General features: G+C 42.2%; 1 protein-coding gene across 1 annotated transcript in view; it reads left to right on the top strand.

Annotated features, from left to right (window-relative positions):
* LOC117802813 (1-phosphatidylinositol 4,5-bisphosphate phosphodiesterase epsilon-1-like) overlaps positions 1-7,928 on the top strand; it is a 75,579-nt gene extending 67,651 nt beyond the window's left edge. The window contains exon 3 of the mRNA XM_034663610.1: positions 7,577-7,928. Within this exon, the coding sequence (XP_034519501.1) occupies positions 7,577-7,771 (195 nt within the window). The 3' untranslated portion in view covers positions 7,772-7,928. The remainder of the gene's footprint in view (positions 1-7,576) is intronic.
* The last annotated feature ends 6,755 nt before the right edge of the window (positions 7,929-14,683 follow it).

Raw genomic sequence — 14,683 nt, 5'->3', positions numbered from 1 at the left:
AAAAAAAAAAGTTTTTATAGGGTTGAAAATATATAACACGTAGGAACGTGTAGGGCAATGAAGCAGTCATACAATGTTGATGGCTATGATGTTAAGGATTCTGAAGGGTTATCAAAATGAATGCTGAAACCCCCAGGCTTGGCCCTTGCTCACCTGTCAAAATCTGCAGCTGTCACCCCTGCTTCCACACCTCTGGTCTTCCTTCAGCACCTTCACTGTGTGCTGCAGTCCTTGCTACTTCAGGGCTTTTGCACAGACTATTTACTCTGCCTAGAACATTCTTCCCTCCTTCTCTCACCCACCTTGACCTACCCAATTACTGTTCCCCCTCCTAGTACACAACTGAACTCCTTTTCCTTACAGAATCCCTTACTGACCACCCCATTCCCCACTAGGTTAGACCCCATGGAACCCTTTTCTTCATATGTTTATACAAGTCTAATTAATTTAAATGATATATCTTCTTCTCACTAAAAGGCATGTCTCAGGAGACCACACTCTGATTGGTAAACCACTCCTAGCATTTCTATTAGTATCTATTGAGTGGATGAATAAATAATGATAAGTAAGTGGGGTCAGGGTAGGCAAAAAATGTGCCAATTGATTAAACTCCTTAGGGAGAATCATTCACTCATTCGTTCTGTTCACTCAACATATGTTAGAAGAATGCCTACGATGTGCCAGGCTCTGTTCTAGATGTTCAGTCTGGGATTATGGAAATGAGATGTGGCAATACTATGGCAAGGTCCTCAGACTGATGACATGACTATCCTGTAAGAGTTGGGGAGACGGTGGAAGTTCAATGCCTACTCCCAGCACAGAGCATTAAGAAAGGCAGATCTCCTCCCTCCCCACCAAGAAGGTGAGGCTTCTGTAAGTGAAGACTGAAGAGTATGTGACATCTTCAGTTAAGAATGAAATAGCCATAAAGGAAAGGATGGGAGGGAAAGATGTGAGTAAGCTGATGTCTATGTTTAGTCCTGGCCTCTGATTCTCACTCAGTACTCCTTAGGGAAACTGTCTGTTCTTAGGTCTTCTACCAGCTTGCTTCTATCACTCCCCATGTTTATATTTCCCACTCCAGCTGCTCACTTGACCACTGCCTCTACTTGTACTGGGTTCTGGACCTTTGTCTGTCTAGTCACTGAGATCCGCTTGTGTTTGTTTCAACGATCCATTAATCTGGTTTCATACTCTTGGATTGCACAGGAAAGGTGATAACAATGTATTCCTTTCCCTTCATTTGACCTACTGGCTCAGTATCCAAAGCTTGCCTCTGATTCCTGCCATCTGGGGAAACTTAACCCTTGTTTTGCAGTCCTGCACCCAGACTCATGTCCAGCCTTCTCTTGGCCTTCCTCCCTATGAGTAAGGCCTTATGCTGTTGCTGCCTTTATTTCTTTCTAGAAAGAGACAGACCTTTGGATTTCCATCACCAGTTTTGGTTCAACATAACCTAAAATGGAATTTACATCCATATGCCTCATTCTTTCTGTACTTTGGTTAGGTTGCAGACATAGAACTTGTTGCATCATATTTGCCTGCCGCATTAAATTATGAAATCTCTGAAGACAGCAATTGTCCTTAATTATCTCTATGTTCCAACATTTAGTCCAGGCCTTGGAAAGTAAAAGAAGACCTTTAATAAATGATGTTTCAAAATTAATTGGAAATTGTTACCCTGCCAGAAAATCTAGGGTCAGCCTGCACCACCAGGGAGGAGTAGGACCATTGGCTGCTAGAGGGCAGCAGGGACTATGGAACAATTCCAGAGATGGCACGGTCATCTTCAAATTATTCAGGGGAAGTTCCATGGTCAGTTGATAGAGTCAGTGACATGGCCTTTTTCTCTGCTTGGAGAGCTCTTCCTAGATACCAACATGCACAAAAGTTAGTGTATCGATTTTCACAACTTCCCCCCCTTCTCTAGCCTGCTAAAGATAAGTCTGTTTGCTTTTTCAGTGTTGCTTTTTCTCTCTTTTCCAAAACAGGTAGTATTCTGGGTGTCTGAGAGAGAAGCTAAGTTCATTTATAGAATAATGGACACCCAGGGGAGGAGAACAAGAACAGAAATCTCTCCATGTGTAGAGAAAGTGAACTTGGATTGAGGGGGTCGTCATTTTGCAGAGAGAGCTTGCAACTGCTAAAAGGTGAAAAGGAATTGGAGAGAAAAGAGAAGAGGTGAATGGGCGCCTCTGGTGTTAAGAAAAGCAAATAAAAGATTTGACTTGGGAAAAAATCCTCTGTATTTTTTATTGCTCTATCCCTTGCCTGGTACGTGGAAAGTTCTCAGTAAATATTTATTGAAATAATTCCTTAAATATTCCTTAAATATTGAAACTGTATCTTCAACAAATCATGGTGCCCAGACTGTAGGCCCTGCATTCACACCACTCACCGTAGTATGGGTCTGGGAGCACTGTCCTTTGACACCATGAATCTTGTATGGTGGGATGTTACAGAGGAGCAGGGGAGCATATACCAATCCACAGTGAAATGGCCATGCTTCGGTGTGTGGTGCTAGTTCAGGACCAAGGACAGCATCCATTGGACGCTCCCCCTCACGTTTTAGTTCTACTACTCCCATGCTTTTGTGTGATTCAACATCCTGGGCCCCTTGTCTTTCCAGTACACCTGTTCTGAAGCCCTCCTAACTGGAATCAATCCAACTACTGCCTTCCCCATTTCTATACGTGGACTACCAAGTACTACCAGATGACACACATATTTGTGGTCTTTTGTCTTAGCTTCACCAAGCAGTCTTAATGTGTTATCATCACTCTACCCCATGCCCCACAATGGCTATTCCAAACTTACGTCACCCTAGCCCCTCACTTTTGCCTGCCCTTTCAGTCATAGTCTGTGATTCTGCCTCCTGTTTCCAAAGGAAATTGAAGTTCCAAGGCAAGAATTTCTTTAACTGTTTACACTGTTTTGCCAGCTCTCAAAAGAAAAGGTGTCCTTTGGCCTTCTCAAAACAAATTCCTCTACCTTTGCTTCTGATTTTTCCTCCCCATCCCTCCAGGTCCTCTAGGACCAGATGGTGTGCCATCAGCCAACCTCCCCCCTCTTCTGGTTCTCTCTGGATCCTGCCCAAAGTACTGGTTGGTGTTCCTAGACAACTGTGAGATTCCATCCTAGTCATGTAGATTTGAGTACCCTATTCCAGGCCTACTGAATCAGAGTCTTGGGTGGGGTAGAGGGCTGGAATCTATATTTGTAACAGGTTTTCCTTGGTTGGGAAGCTTTGTCTTCTTTTATTCTTGTGGCCTCCTAACCATCCTCCACTCAGAAGCCAGAAGGACCTCTCTGAAGTGCAAATTTGTTCACATCATTCCCTATAAAAAGCCCTTTAGCAGTTTTTTGTTTTTGTTTTGTTGTGTTTTGTTTTTACAAGTGAGGGTCAAGGCAGGATGCACATGGCACACTCAAAATGGGTAATTTGAAGACTTCAGTGAAGGTAATATTTTAAAGGTATGGCAGGGAGAGACACCTAGCAATAGGGGCCCTGAAGGTGGAAAGGGAGAGGGCTGGCTGACTTGAGCTGTATTTAGTGGAAAGATGAATCCAACCTGCAGCAGTGATGGGAAAGGAGAGGTGAAAATAAATACTCTTCCTCTCTTCTTCCTCCCTCTGAATTCTTGCCAGCACTCCCCATTGGATGAGGGAAAGAGCCAGTGGCACAGTCTATCTACATTGGTCAACTTCCAGGGCGTGGAACATGGTGGGGAAGCGAAAAAAGCGGGACTTGGGGAAGTAGGGGAGAGAGGTGAGGCACATGAATAGAATTCACCTAGCATGTGTTTCTAACCAGTCCCCATAAGATAGAGACCAAACCTTCATGGTGGCACATGATGTCCTGATGTCCTCTTCTACCAGGCTGTTCCTCCTGCCTCCCACCGCCCCCCCCCATAGCCACTGTACATTTCTGGGACTCTGGAGCAGTCCCAGGCTATTCTTTTGCTTGTGCATCTGCTCCTATTACTTCCTTTGCCTGGAATGCCCACTCTGTTATTATCCACCTAGCAACGGCCAAACTTTCTGCAAAATTAACTTGAATGACACCATCTTTAAGAAGTCTTTCTTCAACCTCCTCATCAAGTAGAATTGACCATGTTCCTTTTTGTTTCCATAATACCCCACACTTATTCCATGATCACAATAATAGTTAACATGTATGGAGTGCTTTCTAGGTGCTAGGCACTGAGACGTTTGCATGTGTTAGCTAATTAAATCCTCATAACAAATTTATTATCCCCATTTTACAGATAAGTAAACTGAGACACAGAGTGGTTAGGTAAAATTGCAATAGACCACCTAGCTAATAATTCACAAAGTCAGGATTTGGAGTCAGGCAATCTGGCTGTAACTACTAATCACTCTGCCATAGAAACTCATGGCACCAGTACCATTTGACTTGATTGAATTAATTTACTTATGTGTCTGTCTTCATTTACCGAACTATTAACTCACCAAGGATAGTATGGTGTTTTATTTATTTTTTTCCTCACTTATCCCTATCTTCCCCCAGTGCTTAGCATAGAACTTGGCAAATAGGAGTTATTTAATTGATGATGAATGAAAGGAATGAGTGAGAGGTGAAGGAAGAGGAATCTTTTGCAAACACTCTCTCTTTACAGTTGAAAAGACTGCAACTCAGAGAAGCTACATAACTTTCACTGGTATAGCCTATGCTATAATATCAGTCCAGGTCTGCTTGACTACAAAGCCTGTGCTCCCCACCCACCATGATATCAGGCTACTTCCAAGAGGAATACAGAACTTTAATAGAGTACAATTGTCCCAAACAAAAACATGGAAAGCTACCTGGTTCATTTTATGGAACTAGCATAACTCAGATAATTCAAAGGAGATTGGATGCCATTTGAGGTCAAGACCCAAAGCAGAAACTCCGCAAAAATAACGAATTAGTGCTGGAGGGGTGGGAATGGAGGTATGGGACAGGGAGAAAGTTCTAAGAATTCAAAGTACTATTCAAAGAGTTGGAATTTAGGAACCAGCATTCTGGGACCGTAGGACAGGCATCTGACCCAATCCTGCCTCTTTTTGAAACCACCACTTGAATGAACAGAGAGTAGCCATGATTTAAGAAATGTGCCTTCCAAGGAGTGGGGAGGGATTTGACCAAAGTCAGTTCTTCAGGATAGCTCTCTGGGGGCTCCAGTTCTATAAGGGGTAATTAAAATATTACTAGACTATATTGGAAATAACATGCCAGTTTAACTCAGCTTTTCCATAGTCAACTCCTAAAATGACTTGTTGTTTCCCATGGAAGTCTCTTTCCATCAAGTAAAAACTGTTTCAAAGCATGCCCACCAGTGCTGGTCACTCCAAAAAGTGAGCAGGCGGGGCATGTGGGGGGCTCTCAACTAAAATAAATAAAAATTTTTTTTTTTACATGAGCAGGCTGTAACTACAACCATTGGCATCAGCATCAATACAGCCAATGGACAACTGTCATCAGCAGGTGCCACCAACCAGTTCCAAAACTGAATAATTCATGGCATAATATTTATCTAAATTTTAAGCATGTAAGATTCCTGGTTTCAAAAAACATACATGCCAGCAATCAGTATAATAAATCTCTTTTTTTAAGCATAAAGAATGAGATGTGAATTTTCTTATTAATAGAATATCAATTTTGTCCTTGGTCTAACAAATAAATGTTGAGCAAATGTGTTAAGAACATCAATGTTAGGGCGTCCAAATGTCTAATATTCCTCCTCTGCACCCACACCCTCTGTCATTGGCCTCATCCTAAAGAGGAACAGCTGGTTCCCTCCCTTCACCAAGAATGATGATCCCCCAGCCCAGGCCAGTTTGTTCTCCTTCTGATGCCCCTCAGTCTGCTCCTTCTCTTTCTTCTATTTATCTCAATCCAGACTTTAATTGCACAATTACTAGGTCAATTGCTTCTAAGACATTTTAACAGGTTATTCCTTGGCGTGGAGATATGCTTTTTTTGAGCAAAACTTCCAAACCTTTCCACAATATGATGCTCCTACACATTAGCCATTTTCCCTCCTTTTCCTCCTGTTCCTTTTAACTGGGAAAGTTTCCACCCTGAACCTCACAGACAGAAAACCTGGGCTCATTGCTCCATCTGTGCCTTCAAGCACTGTCTCCCCAATTCCCACCATTCCCCCATCTTCCCCATTCCTACCATCCCCTAGCAACTCAACCTCATTTTTCTTTTCTTACATCTCTTCAAATCCTACCCACTTTTTAGGACCCTCCTTTTCTATAGTTTTCCTTGACTGTACCACCGATGTTAATCCTTCCTGATGTGACCTTGTACATGCTATGTGCCAGGCACTGGGCTAAACACTTTATACCCATTGGCACACAATCTTGCCAACAATCAGGGAGGAAAGGAGGAGACATTACTATTCCCGTTTCAGAGATAAAGAGAAATTCATGAAGCTAAGCAGCTCGCTCAAGATCAGGTAGCTACAAAGTAGTGGAGATGAGATGAAGGCCTGGGTCTTAGATTTACTGTCATTCTATGAAACTAACACTTCTTCTCTTAGGGCAGGGCTGTTCAACTTGGGCATGTCCCATGCAGACTCCAAGGGCTGAAAGGGAGGGCTGTCAGTGGCTGCCTCCTGTTTCCTGTTCCTCTCACACCTTGAGGCCATCTTGGCTCGGGATAGTCTCCTCTGTGCCAGCGGCACCACCTGGAGCCTAGCTCCTGGCTCTTCTTTCTTCCCTTTCTAGGGAAAGGCATCCATTACACAATTCCTTCTTCTCCCAGCTCAGCAGTCTGCCCTGGGGTGTATATTCATCCTCTTCTTAATCCCCTTCCCTCTCTTCCTCCTCTCTTCCAGCCCTTGGCTGGTTACATCTTGCCCTTTCTTCACCACTCCATTAATCCCCTTCCTTTCTGCTTGTTATTGCTCCCGAGTTTGCCCCCCCTTTATATTAACTCTTCTCTTCCTGATTCTGTCCCTGCTTTTACCTCTCTCTTTCACCTGTTTTCATTCCATGGAGGAGCTAAGACAATACCTGGATGGTGGCCGAGTAAGAGCCATGCTCCAGGCATTAGTTAGGGTGTTACGAGTCCAGGTGCCTGGATTTGACTCCCAGCTCCACCACTCTCTTACCTCAGACAAATGGCTGAATCTCTCCTCAATTTCTTCCATCTATAAAATGGGCATGATAGAAGTTTCTGAGGCTGAAATGTGATACGCCTTCAATGTTTGGCAATTATTGCCATTATTATTTGACTGTAAATTTGAATTTGAATATTCGTCAATGGGATGCGTTGTCTCTACTTTTTACCTTCTGTGTTTCCACCGTTTCACTTAGGTTACCCATTTCACTTACCTGCTTGGCTCCTAGGTATTTGAGTTTGTGATCCATACAGACCAAAACTTGGGAGCCACTCAGAATGTCTCCATTTATTTCTGTATTCTCCTACAAATAAGCCATTTTTCTATCAAGCATCAACAGTGACACGTTTAATTACACTTAATCCCTAGAATTTCAATAAGAGTTTTCGGTTTTCATTTTCTCATGAAATAAGGATTAAATTAATGTCATCTGATGTCATTAGGTGGCGCTCCTTTCTGAGTTTCCCCAGAAGCAACCACTCCGGACACAGAAGCATTGGTGGGCGATGTGGAGGTTTACTGAGGAGAGGGTTGACATCACCACCTTCCCCTCAGCAACAACAACGACATCCCTTCTGGCATCTCCAACTGCATTTATACACCTTTTCATAGGTGAACATGTTCTGAATTCCACATAACTGACTTATAAACTTGTAACTGATACAACTACAATCATAGGGAGCCCAGTGAAGGCTGAAAATCATCAGGAATGACTTCACGGAAAGTGGGTCTTGAGTTAGATTTTGAGGGATGTGCGAGGGTTCAGAAAGGGAGATGTTCCAGATGAGGGAGTGAAGAAACAGAAGCAGAACTGATGTGGGACAACGAAGAGGAGTATAGAGGAACAAACATGTTGAGAGAGTTTTACCTAATAATTTCAATAAATAGACTCCAATCGAATGGTTTGTTTCTCCTCCTTTCAGCTTTCTTTAACTTTTAAGTCAGGGGTGACAATGCTGGGCACATATGTTGCTGTTTACCCACCCCACCCAAGGCAGACCTTACTAGTCACCATGACAGTTTTTTTGGGGGGTCCAGATAGGGCCTAAAAATCCTTCATAATGAAACATTCCAAGCACTTCTACCAGTTGGTTAGAGTTGGCATGCAATATGAAATTCATTTTGCTATTCATGGCCTGTATTTATTCAACCTGGTGATTTTTATCTCTATATGGAAATGTATTATGACTAACTTACTGAAAAATCTAAGTATCCGTTCATAACAACTTTACTATAATTGTTCGGATATATTAGGATACTGTTTGGCTGAGTTACAAATTTCGTAGTAGTACACCAATGGTGTGTGAATCCATTTGGTTTCAGAAGGGAATATGTAGTCCAGTTACTGACGTTAATGGTTACTGATCCTCAGATTTCAGTTTTGCATTGATCCATTTCCCAGAACTTGGTACTGATCTTCTTAAGGATGATTTTTATAATGCCAAGTAGAACAGTTATATTAATAAGTTCTGCTCCTCTCTTATCAAACAGATCATTTATGCCTGGACAACCCAAGTCTACACATCACGTTTTTCACGAAGACAGTAGGTTTTTAAGTGACTAGGCTTCTGTGGATTCCCTTCATTGCCACCCTTCTTCCCTCTCTCCTGGCATTTAATTCTTCAAAACTGGCTCAAGCATTATCATCCCTGGGAGATCTCTCCTGAATCTCCACATCCACCATCAGAATTAGTGTCTCTCTTCTCTGCTCCGTAGCACTTGGTATTTGCACGATTAGTAGAATGGCTAGTTAGCGGGGGACATGCCTGCCTCTCCAGTTGGGCTGGGAGCTTTTTGAGGGCAACCGAGTGCCTTGTCTTCCCATCACCCAACACAGTGTGGGGACCAGATGCATCCTTTATATTTGGTGACAGTAATAAATCATTTAAAAATACTAGGCTAGTACGGGCATCTGGGTGGCTCAGTCGGTTAAGCATATGACTCTTGATCTCAGCTCATTTCTTGGTCTCAGGGTTGTGGACTCGGGCCCTGCGTTGGGCTCCATACTGGGTGTGGAGCCTACTAAAAAAAAATACTAGGCTTATAGAATTTTCATTTTATTTGAATGTATCGATGTTTTTGCCGTTTTACCTGAGAAAGCAAAACTGGCATAAAATTAGGTGACAAATCCATATATGTGGACTTCGGGAGTCGTTCCTCTTGGAAGACGAAATAGTTTTTGTACTGACTAAACTGCTGGCATTCTGTTTTTTACAATAAAAGTGCCATGGGGTGAAAGCATTTGTGTTGGCTTCTGTCTCAAGCTAAGCCTACCTTTGTTTGAGTGAAGGGAAGGTATTTGGATCATATGACTGGAAACATGCATGTCATGAGACAAATATGCGGGCATTTCTATCAGGACAACAGATGATATCCTCTTCCTGAGTACAATGGGAAAAGCAGGGAGTGTGGGGAGGCCTGCATCATGACCTGGATGAGGGAGTAACATTCGGAATGTGTCTCGATGTTCAAAGTTCCCTTCCTCTTGAGCATCACCCTTTGCCTCAGTTTTCCATATGGGAAATGGGTGGAAGTCAGTGGAATCATTGTGTAATAAAAATAGCTAGTGCTTATTTCCTGTGAGTCAAGGACTGTGCTGCATCCATGAGCTCATGTAATCCTAACAACAGCCCTCTTCAGTGGTAACATCAGGATTTCCCCTTCACGGGGAGAAAATGGCAGCTTGGTGGCAAAGTGACTTGCTCAAGGTCAACTGCAAGAACATGGGAAAATCTGTGGCTTGAATCCAGGGCTTTCTAACTATAAAGCCTTTCTTTTTGCCTCCATCCTAAGCTGCCTCTGTGGGAAGTCTGGAGAGTTTCAGAACAGAGCTCTACATAGAATGGGTCAGGGAGTCCTTATTAGAGTGTTCAGTGGGAAATTAATGAAGATAATATTCCAAATTTTTTTGAGAGATCTCCCAGCCGTTATGAAAGTGTACAGTGCTTGATTTAATCAGTCACGAGATCTTTGAATCTGGTTAAGCCGATATTCCTGCCAGGTGATGTCTGAGACTTTGGTCCATCGCAGTAGGAGTTCAGAGGACAAAGGTCTTTGTTAGGGCCGGAGGGGTTCAGTGCGAAGTGTTTGAGAGTGGCTCTGCCTCTCCTCAACTGTGCCTTGTTGTCTTCTTTCCGACCAGTAGGTGGAAATAGAACTGAACCTTTCAGCCCTTGCTCTTCCAGCTGAGTCCCTGCAGGATTCCTTTAATTTCTGCCTCAAAAGACCGTCAGAAAAAAAAAAAAAAAAAAAAGCCCTCAGGACAGGTTCAGAGTGTGCAGTTAGTTAGGGGATTGTTATTCTGCAGAAAGACTGGAGGATTTCCAGGGTGATGGTCAGATAATGGGTTTGGCCTCTTACAAGGCCAGGGTGCTAGAGGCAGCTGATGGCAGTCTTGGGTGTCCTATGAGCCCTGCTGGACACCCACCTCGAGTGGGTTTTTTCCCCTGTCCTGACCACATATCTTTTTCCGAGACTTTTATTCCCAGTTTTAAACCTTTGTACTTGCTCTCAATTTGTATACCACTTTTTTTTTTCAGAAACCACATTTCTGAAATAAAAACTTCCCAATTGAAGTGCATAAATGGATGACTAAAAGGGGAAAGTCTCCCGCTTGTGGTCCCCCTCACCTCCTCAAGGTATTCACTGACAGTTTGTGGCATCGCTATCTGGACCTTTTTCTATACCTACAATTATAGATCTCCATTTAAATAAAATTAGTATGTCATAAGCATTATTCTGCATCTTGCCTTTGCCACTCATCAGTGGTTTAGGGCTGTCCATGTATGTGATTATCTCTAGAACAGTGGTTCTCAACTAGGGCAGTTTTGCCCCCCAACCCCACATACACACCACACATACTACAAAGAATGATCTGGCCCTCAATGTCAATAGTGCTGCGGTTGAGAAGCCCTTATCTAGAGAGCCTCGTTCTTTGTAATAGGTGCATAGAATTCTACAGTGTGGATTTCCCATCCTGTATTAATCCGTCTTCCTACAAGCAGTCCTGTAAGGCTGTTTCCAACACTTTCCTATTAAAAGTAATGTTGCAGTGACCGTTGTTTTACATCTTTGTGCACTGTGAGATTTTATTTCTACAAGATAAAGACACAAAAGTAAAATGTCTTGAGTATGGGAACTTTATTTTAAAAGTAAGAGCTAAAAACAAAACATTGTTTCTTAAGTTCCTAGCAAGCTCATTTGGTGGCAAAACCTGACTTGAACTAGCCTGAGGTTAGATACAGTCTGTATTTATTCCATTTAATGTGAATATTTAGATGTTTTGTGATTAGGGAATGCTGCCTCTGTCTCTGATGGGGGTGTTACATAATATATAGCGTAAGTACCTCACTGATTTTTTTAAATCTTAAAAATAATTGAATTCCAGAGTTTTCTGAATGTTTTGATATTGTAGTGATGTGCTGCATTTAGTCTCTATAATCCTCACGTGTTAGAATGAGAGGATAGTGATGATTTTGATGATTTTGTGGATATTCAGCATCTAAAACCCCCTTTTAAAGGTAATTTGGTCCTATCAAGAAGAGCTGCCTATATTCAGGTCATAATTACTGCCAGTGCCTTGTGGTTTTCCACCCAAATTAGCCCATCAGAAAATAGCAAGCATGACCTTGAGAAGGACTTTTTGCCTTGATATTTATGAGTATCATTTCAAATATTAGCAATAACTACAATAATTGCTTACTGTGCTTCATGCTTAAAAAGCATTACCAAGTCTGACTTTTACAACGGTGTCTCAAAGAGGTGTGTTTTTAGCTTCCTTTATTTTTTTTATTTTTATTTTTTAAAGATTTTATTTATTTATTCGACAGAAATAGAGACAACCAGCGAGAGAGGGAACACAAGCAGGGGGAATGGGAGAGGAAGAAGCAGGCTCATAGCGGAAGAGCCTGATGTGGGGCTCGATCCCACAACGCCAGGATCACGCCCTGAGCCAAAGGCAGACGCTTAACCGCTGTGCCACCCTAGCTTCCTTTATACTTGAGGGAATGGGCTTCGGCAGTTGATGACTTGGGCAAAGTAACATATCTGGCGAGAAGCAGAACCCAAGCCGGCAGTAGTGTGTGCTCCATCCCTCCCCAGTGTTAGTCCAATTCACTTTCCCCCGCGTGGACAGAATTTTAATATTTCTACATTGGTGGCCATTAAAACTTTCCGAGAAAAAATAAATTGGTCTCAAGTTGCTTTTTCTCTCAAGGGGTTGCACTTGGACTTGAGGGCAAATAGGTGAATGTCACTCGAGTCAAGTGGATATTTTCATCCCAACGTTAAGAGAAAGTCGTTGGAGCAAATCTGAGGTCACATGCTCTCCCACCAAAGGACTCCAGCACTGAGCGTTGTTTGAAATGAGAAAATGTTAATGTCTTCCCTGGAGCCTGGATTTGATATGATATTAGGGGAAAGCTTTCAGTTATATTTATTTCTCTTGGTTTGATCCCAAGAAGATGTCACTTTCCATTATGAAAATTGCAGGTATAAAATATATTATCTTTTGTTCTCTGTAGCAGAGCCAATCCAAGAACCCTCAGGAGAAATTCCTGCCCCAAGCCAATTGGAATTTCTGATTCCTGAATTTTTTGTGAGTGACCAGCTTCAGCCGAGGTTGCATCCAAGAAGGATGCTCTTAGATTTTTTTTTTTTTTAACTGCCGCTGACATAATCCACTTTGCTGCCTTCTGGCTCTAGGAGTTTCTCCAAAAATCAGTGTGCAAGGAACCTTCCCATTTCTCAGCAGTTCCCCATTCCTCAATGCACCTTTCCCACAGTGTCCTCTGCAGTTCAACCTACTGACTTGTTTTAAAGTTTCAAGTTTATAGTTGATTTTACATCCGTGAAAGGGAATATCACAGTACGAACTGTATGCAGACCAGTTATGTACTCCTGTTAATCCTTTTCCTGCCCAGCTTTTATTATTGCTTTTAGATGTCTTTCAACTCTTTTTTTTTTTTTAAGATTTTATTTATTTATGTGACAGAAAGACAGCCAGCCAGAGAGGGAACACAGCAGGGAAGTGGGAGAGGAAGAAGCAGGCTCCCAGCAGAGGAGCCTGATGCGGGACTCGATCCCAGAACACCGGGATCACACCCTGAGCCGAAGGCAGACACTTAACACTGCGCTACCCAGGCACCCCATAGATGTCTTTCAACTCTTTACACATGGTCCTTCACACTGGGTGGGTTCTCTCTGGTTCTTTGATCTTCAAGAAAGACAAAGATAGGCTCTCCTTGGTTTCCCTGTGCAGTGTCCATCCTCACAGCACCCCAAAACCTTTCATAGAAGTTTCTATAGATTCTGCACTAACACCCTCACAGCCCTAGGCTCCTTTCTGCCTTAGGGCCTTTGCACATGCTGGTTTCTCTGCCTGTGATGCACAATCTACCTGCTACCCTTTGTCCCTGGTGATTAACTTCATTCAGTTCATGTCCTCAGAGGAGGCTTTCTAAAATCACACCCTTTCCCCTTGCCAAGACCAGCCATTAGTTTGATTATCTCATAAGTCTGTCTCTACCATAAGACTGGACATGGTATTCAGCCAGAGACCAGGTAAAATACTCCAGTGTAATAAATATTCGTGTAGTGAGTGGACAAGCAAGGTCTGTACTTCTCTGTGTTTCCAGAGAAGTAGCTCCTCTGCTTTTAGACTTTTTTTTCTAGACCAGCGTTTTCTCTAAAATGTGCCTTTTTCTTCAAATCACTCACCTGTCATTTCTGCTGCCCTCACCTGCCAGCCTTGGCACTGTCCCTTTCCAGGACATCCTGGTTCCCATTCTGGAGGTAGTCAGCATGTTCAAAAAACTGGCTTATTTAGGCCTTTTTCTATTATGTCATTCCTTCTCAATATCAACAATGTTGTTTTAGATATAGTTTGTTTTCTTGTGCTCTTTTATTACTGTTATTTCAAGCATATAGGAAAGCACAGAGAAGCTTATGACAAATAGTCATGTATCCAATGCCCAGAGTTGCAAATCCTATTTGCCTCAGATTTTTTTTAAAGAAATGAAATGTTAAGGAGACCTATTCCCTATTCTGTCCTCCTTCCTCAGAGGTAACCACATGGGGACAATTGCCAGACTAGTCACTGGAGAATTTGTAAGTGAAAGAAAATAGAAAATTTGACATTTTGGCTAGCCTTATGGATGGGAAATATTATCTCACCCTTTTTTTCATTTATATTTTCCTGATTACTAACTAGTAAGGTTGAACATTTTTCAGTTTATTGGCTACTTAGGCTGCTTCTGTAAATTGCTTATAAATATCTTTTGCCATTTATGTGTTTGGTTATTTGTCTTTTTCTCATTGGTTTGTAAATTTCCCTGTATAGTTGGATTGTTCCTTTGTTTTATGTATGTTGCAAACACCTTCTTCTGGTCCATAACTTTTATCTCTTTTGTCTCTGTTCAAATGATCATGTGTTGTATAGAAATTTTAGATTTGAATGCAATCTAACATTTTTCTCTTTGATTTCTGGGGGTTTTTGATATTTTTATTATATTCCTTGCCCCGTGATTATAAAGATATTCTCAAAATGTTTT

Source organism: Ailuropoda melanoleuca, chromosome 6 (genome assembly GCF_002007445.2).
Source record: "Ailuropoda melanoleuca isolate Jingjing chromosome 6, ASM200744v2, whole genome shotgun sequence".
In the NCBI taxonomy this organism is placed as follows: Eukaryota; Metazoa; Chordata; class Mammalia; order Carnivora; family Ursidae; genus Ailuropoda; species Ailuropoda melanoleuca.
This window is presented reverse-complemented; position numbering and strand designations above follow the sequence as displayed.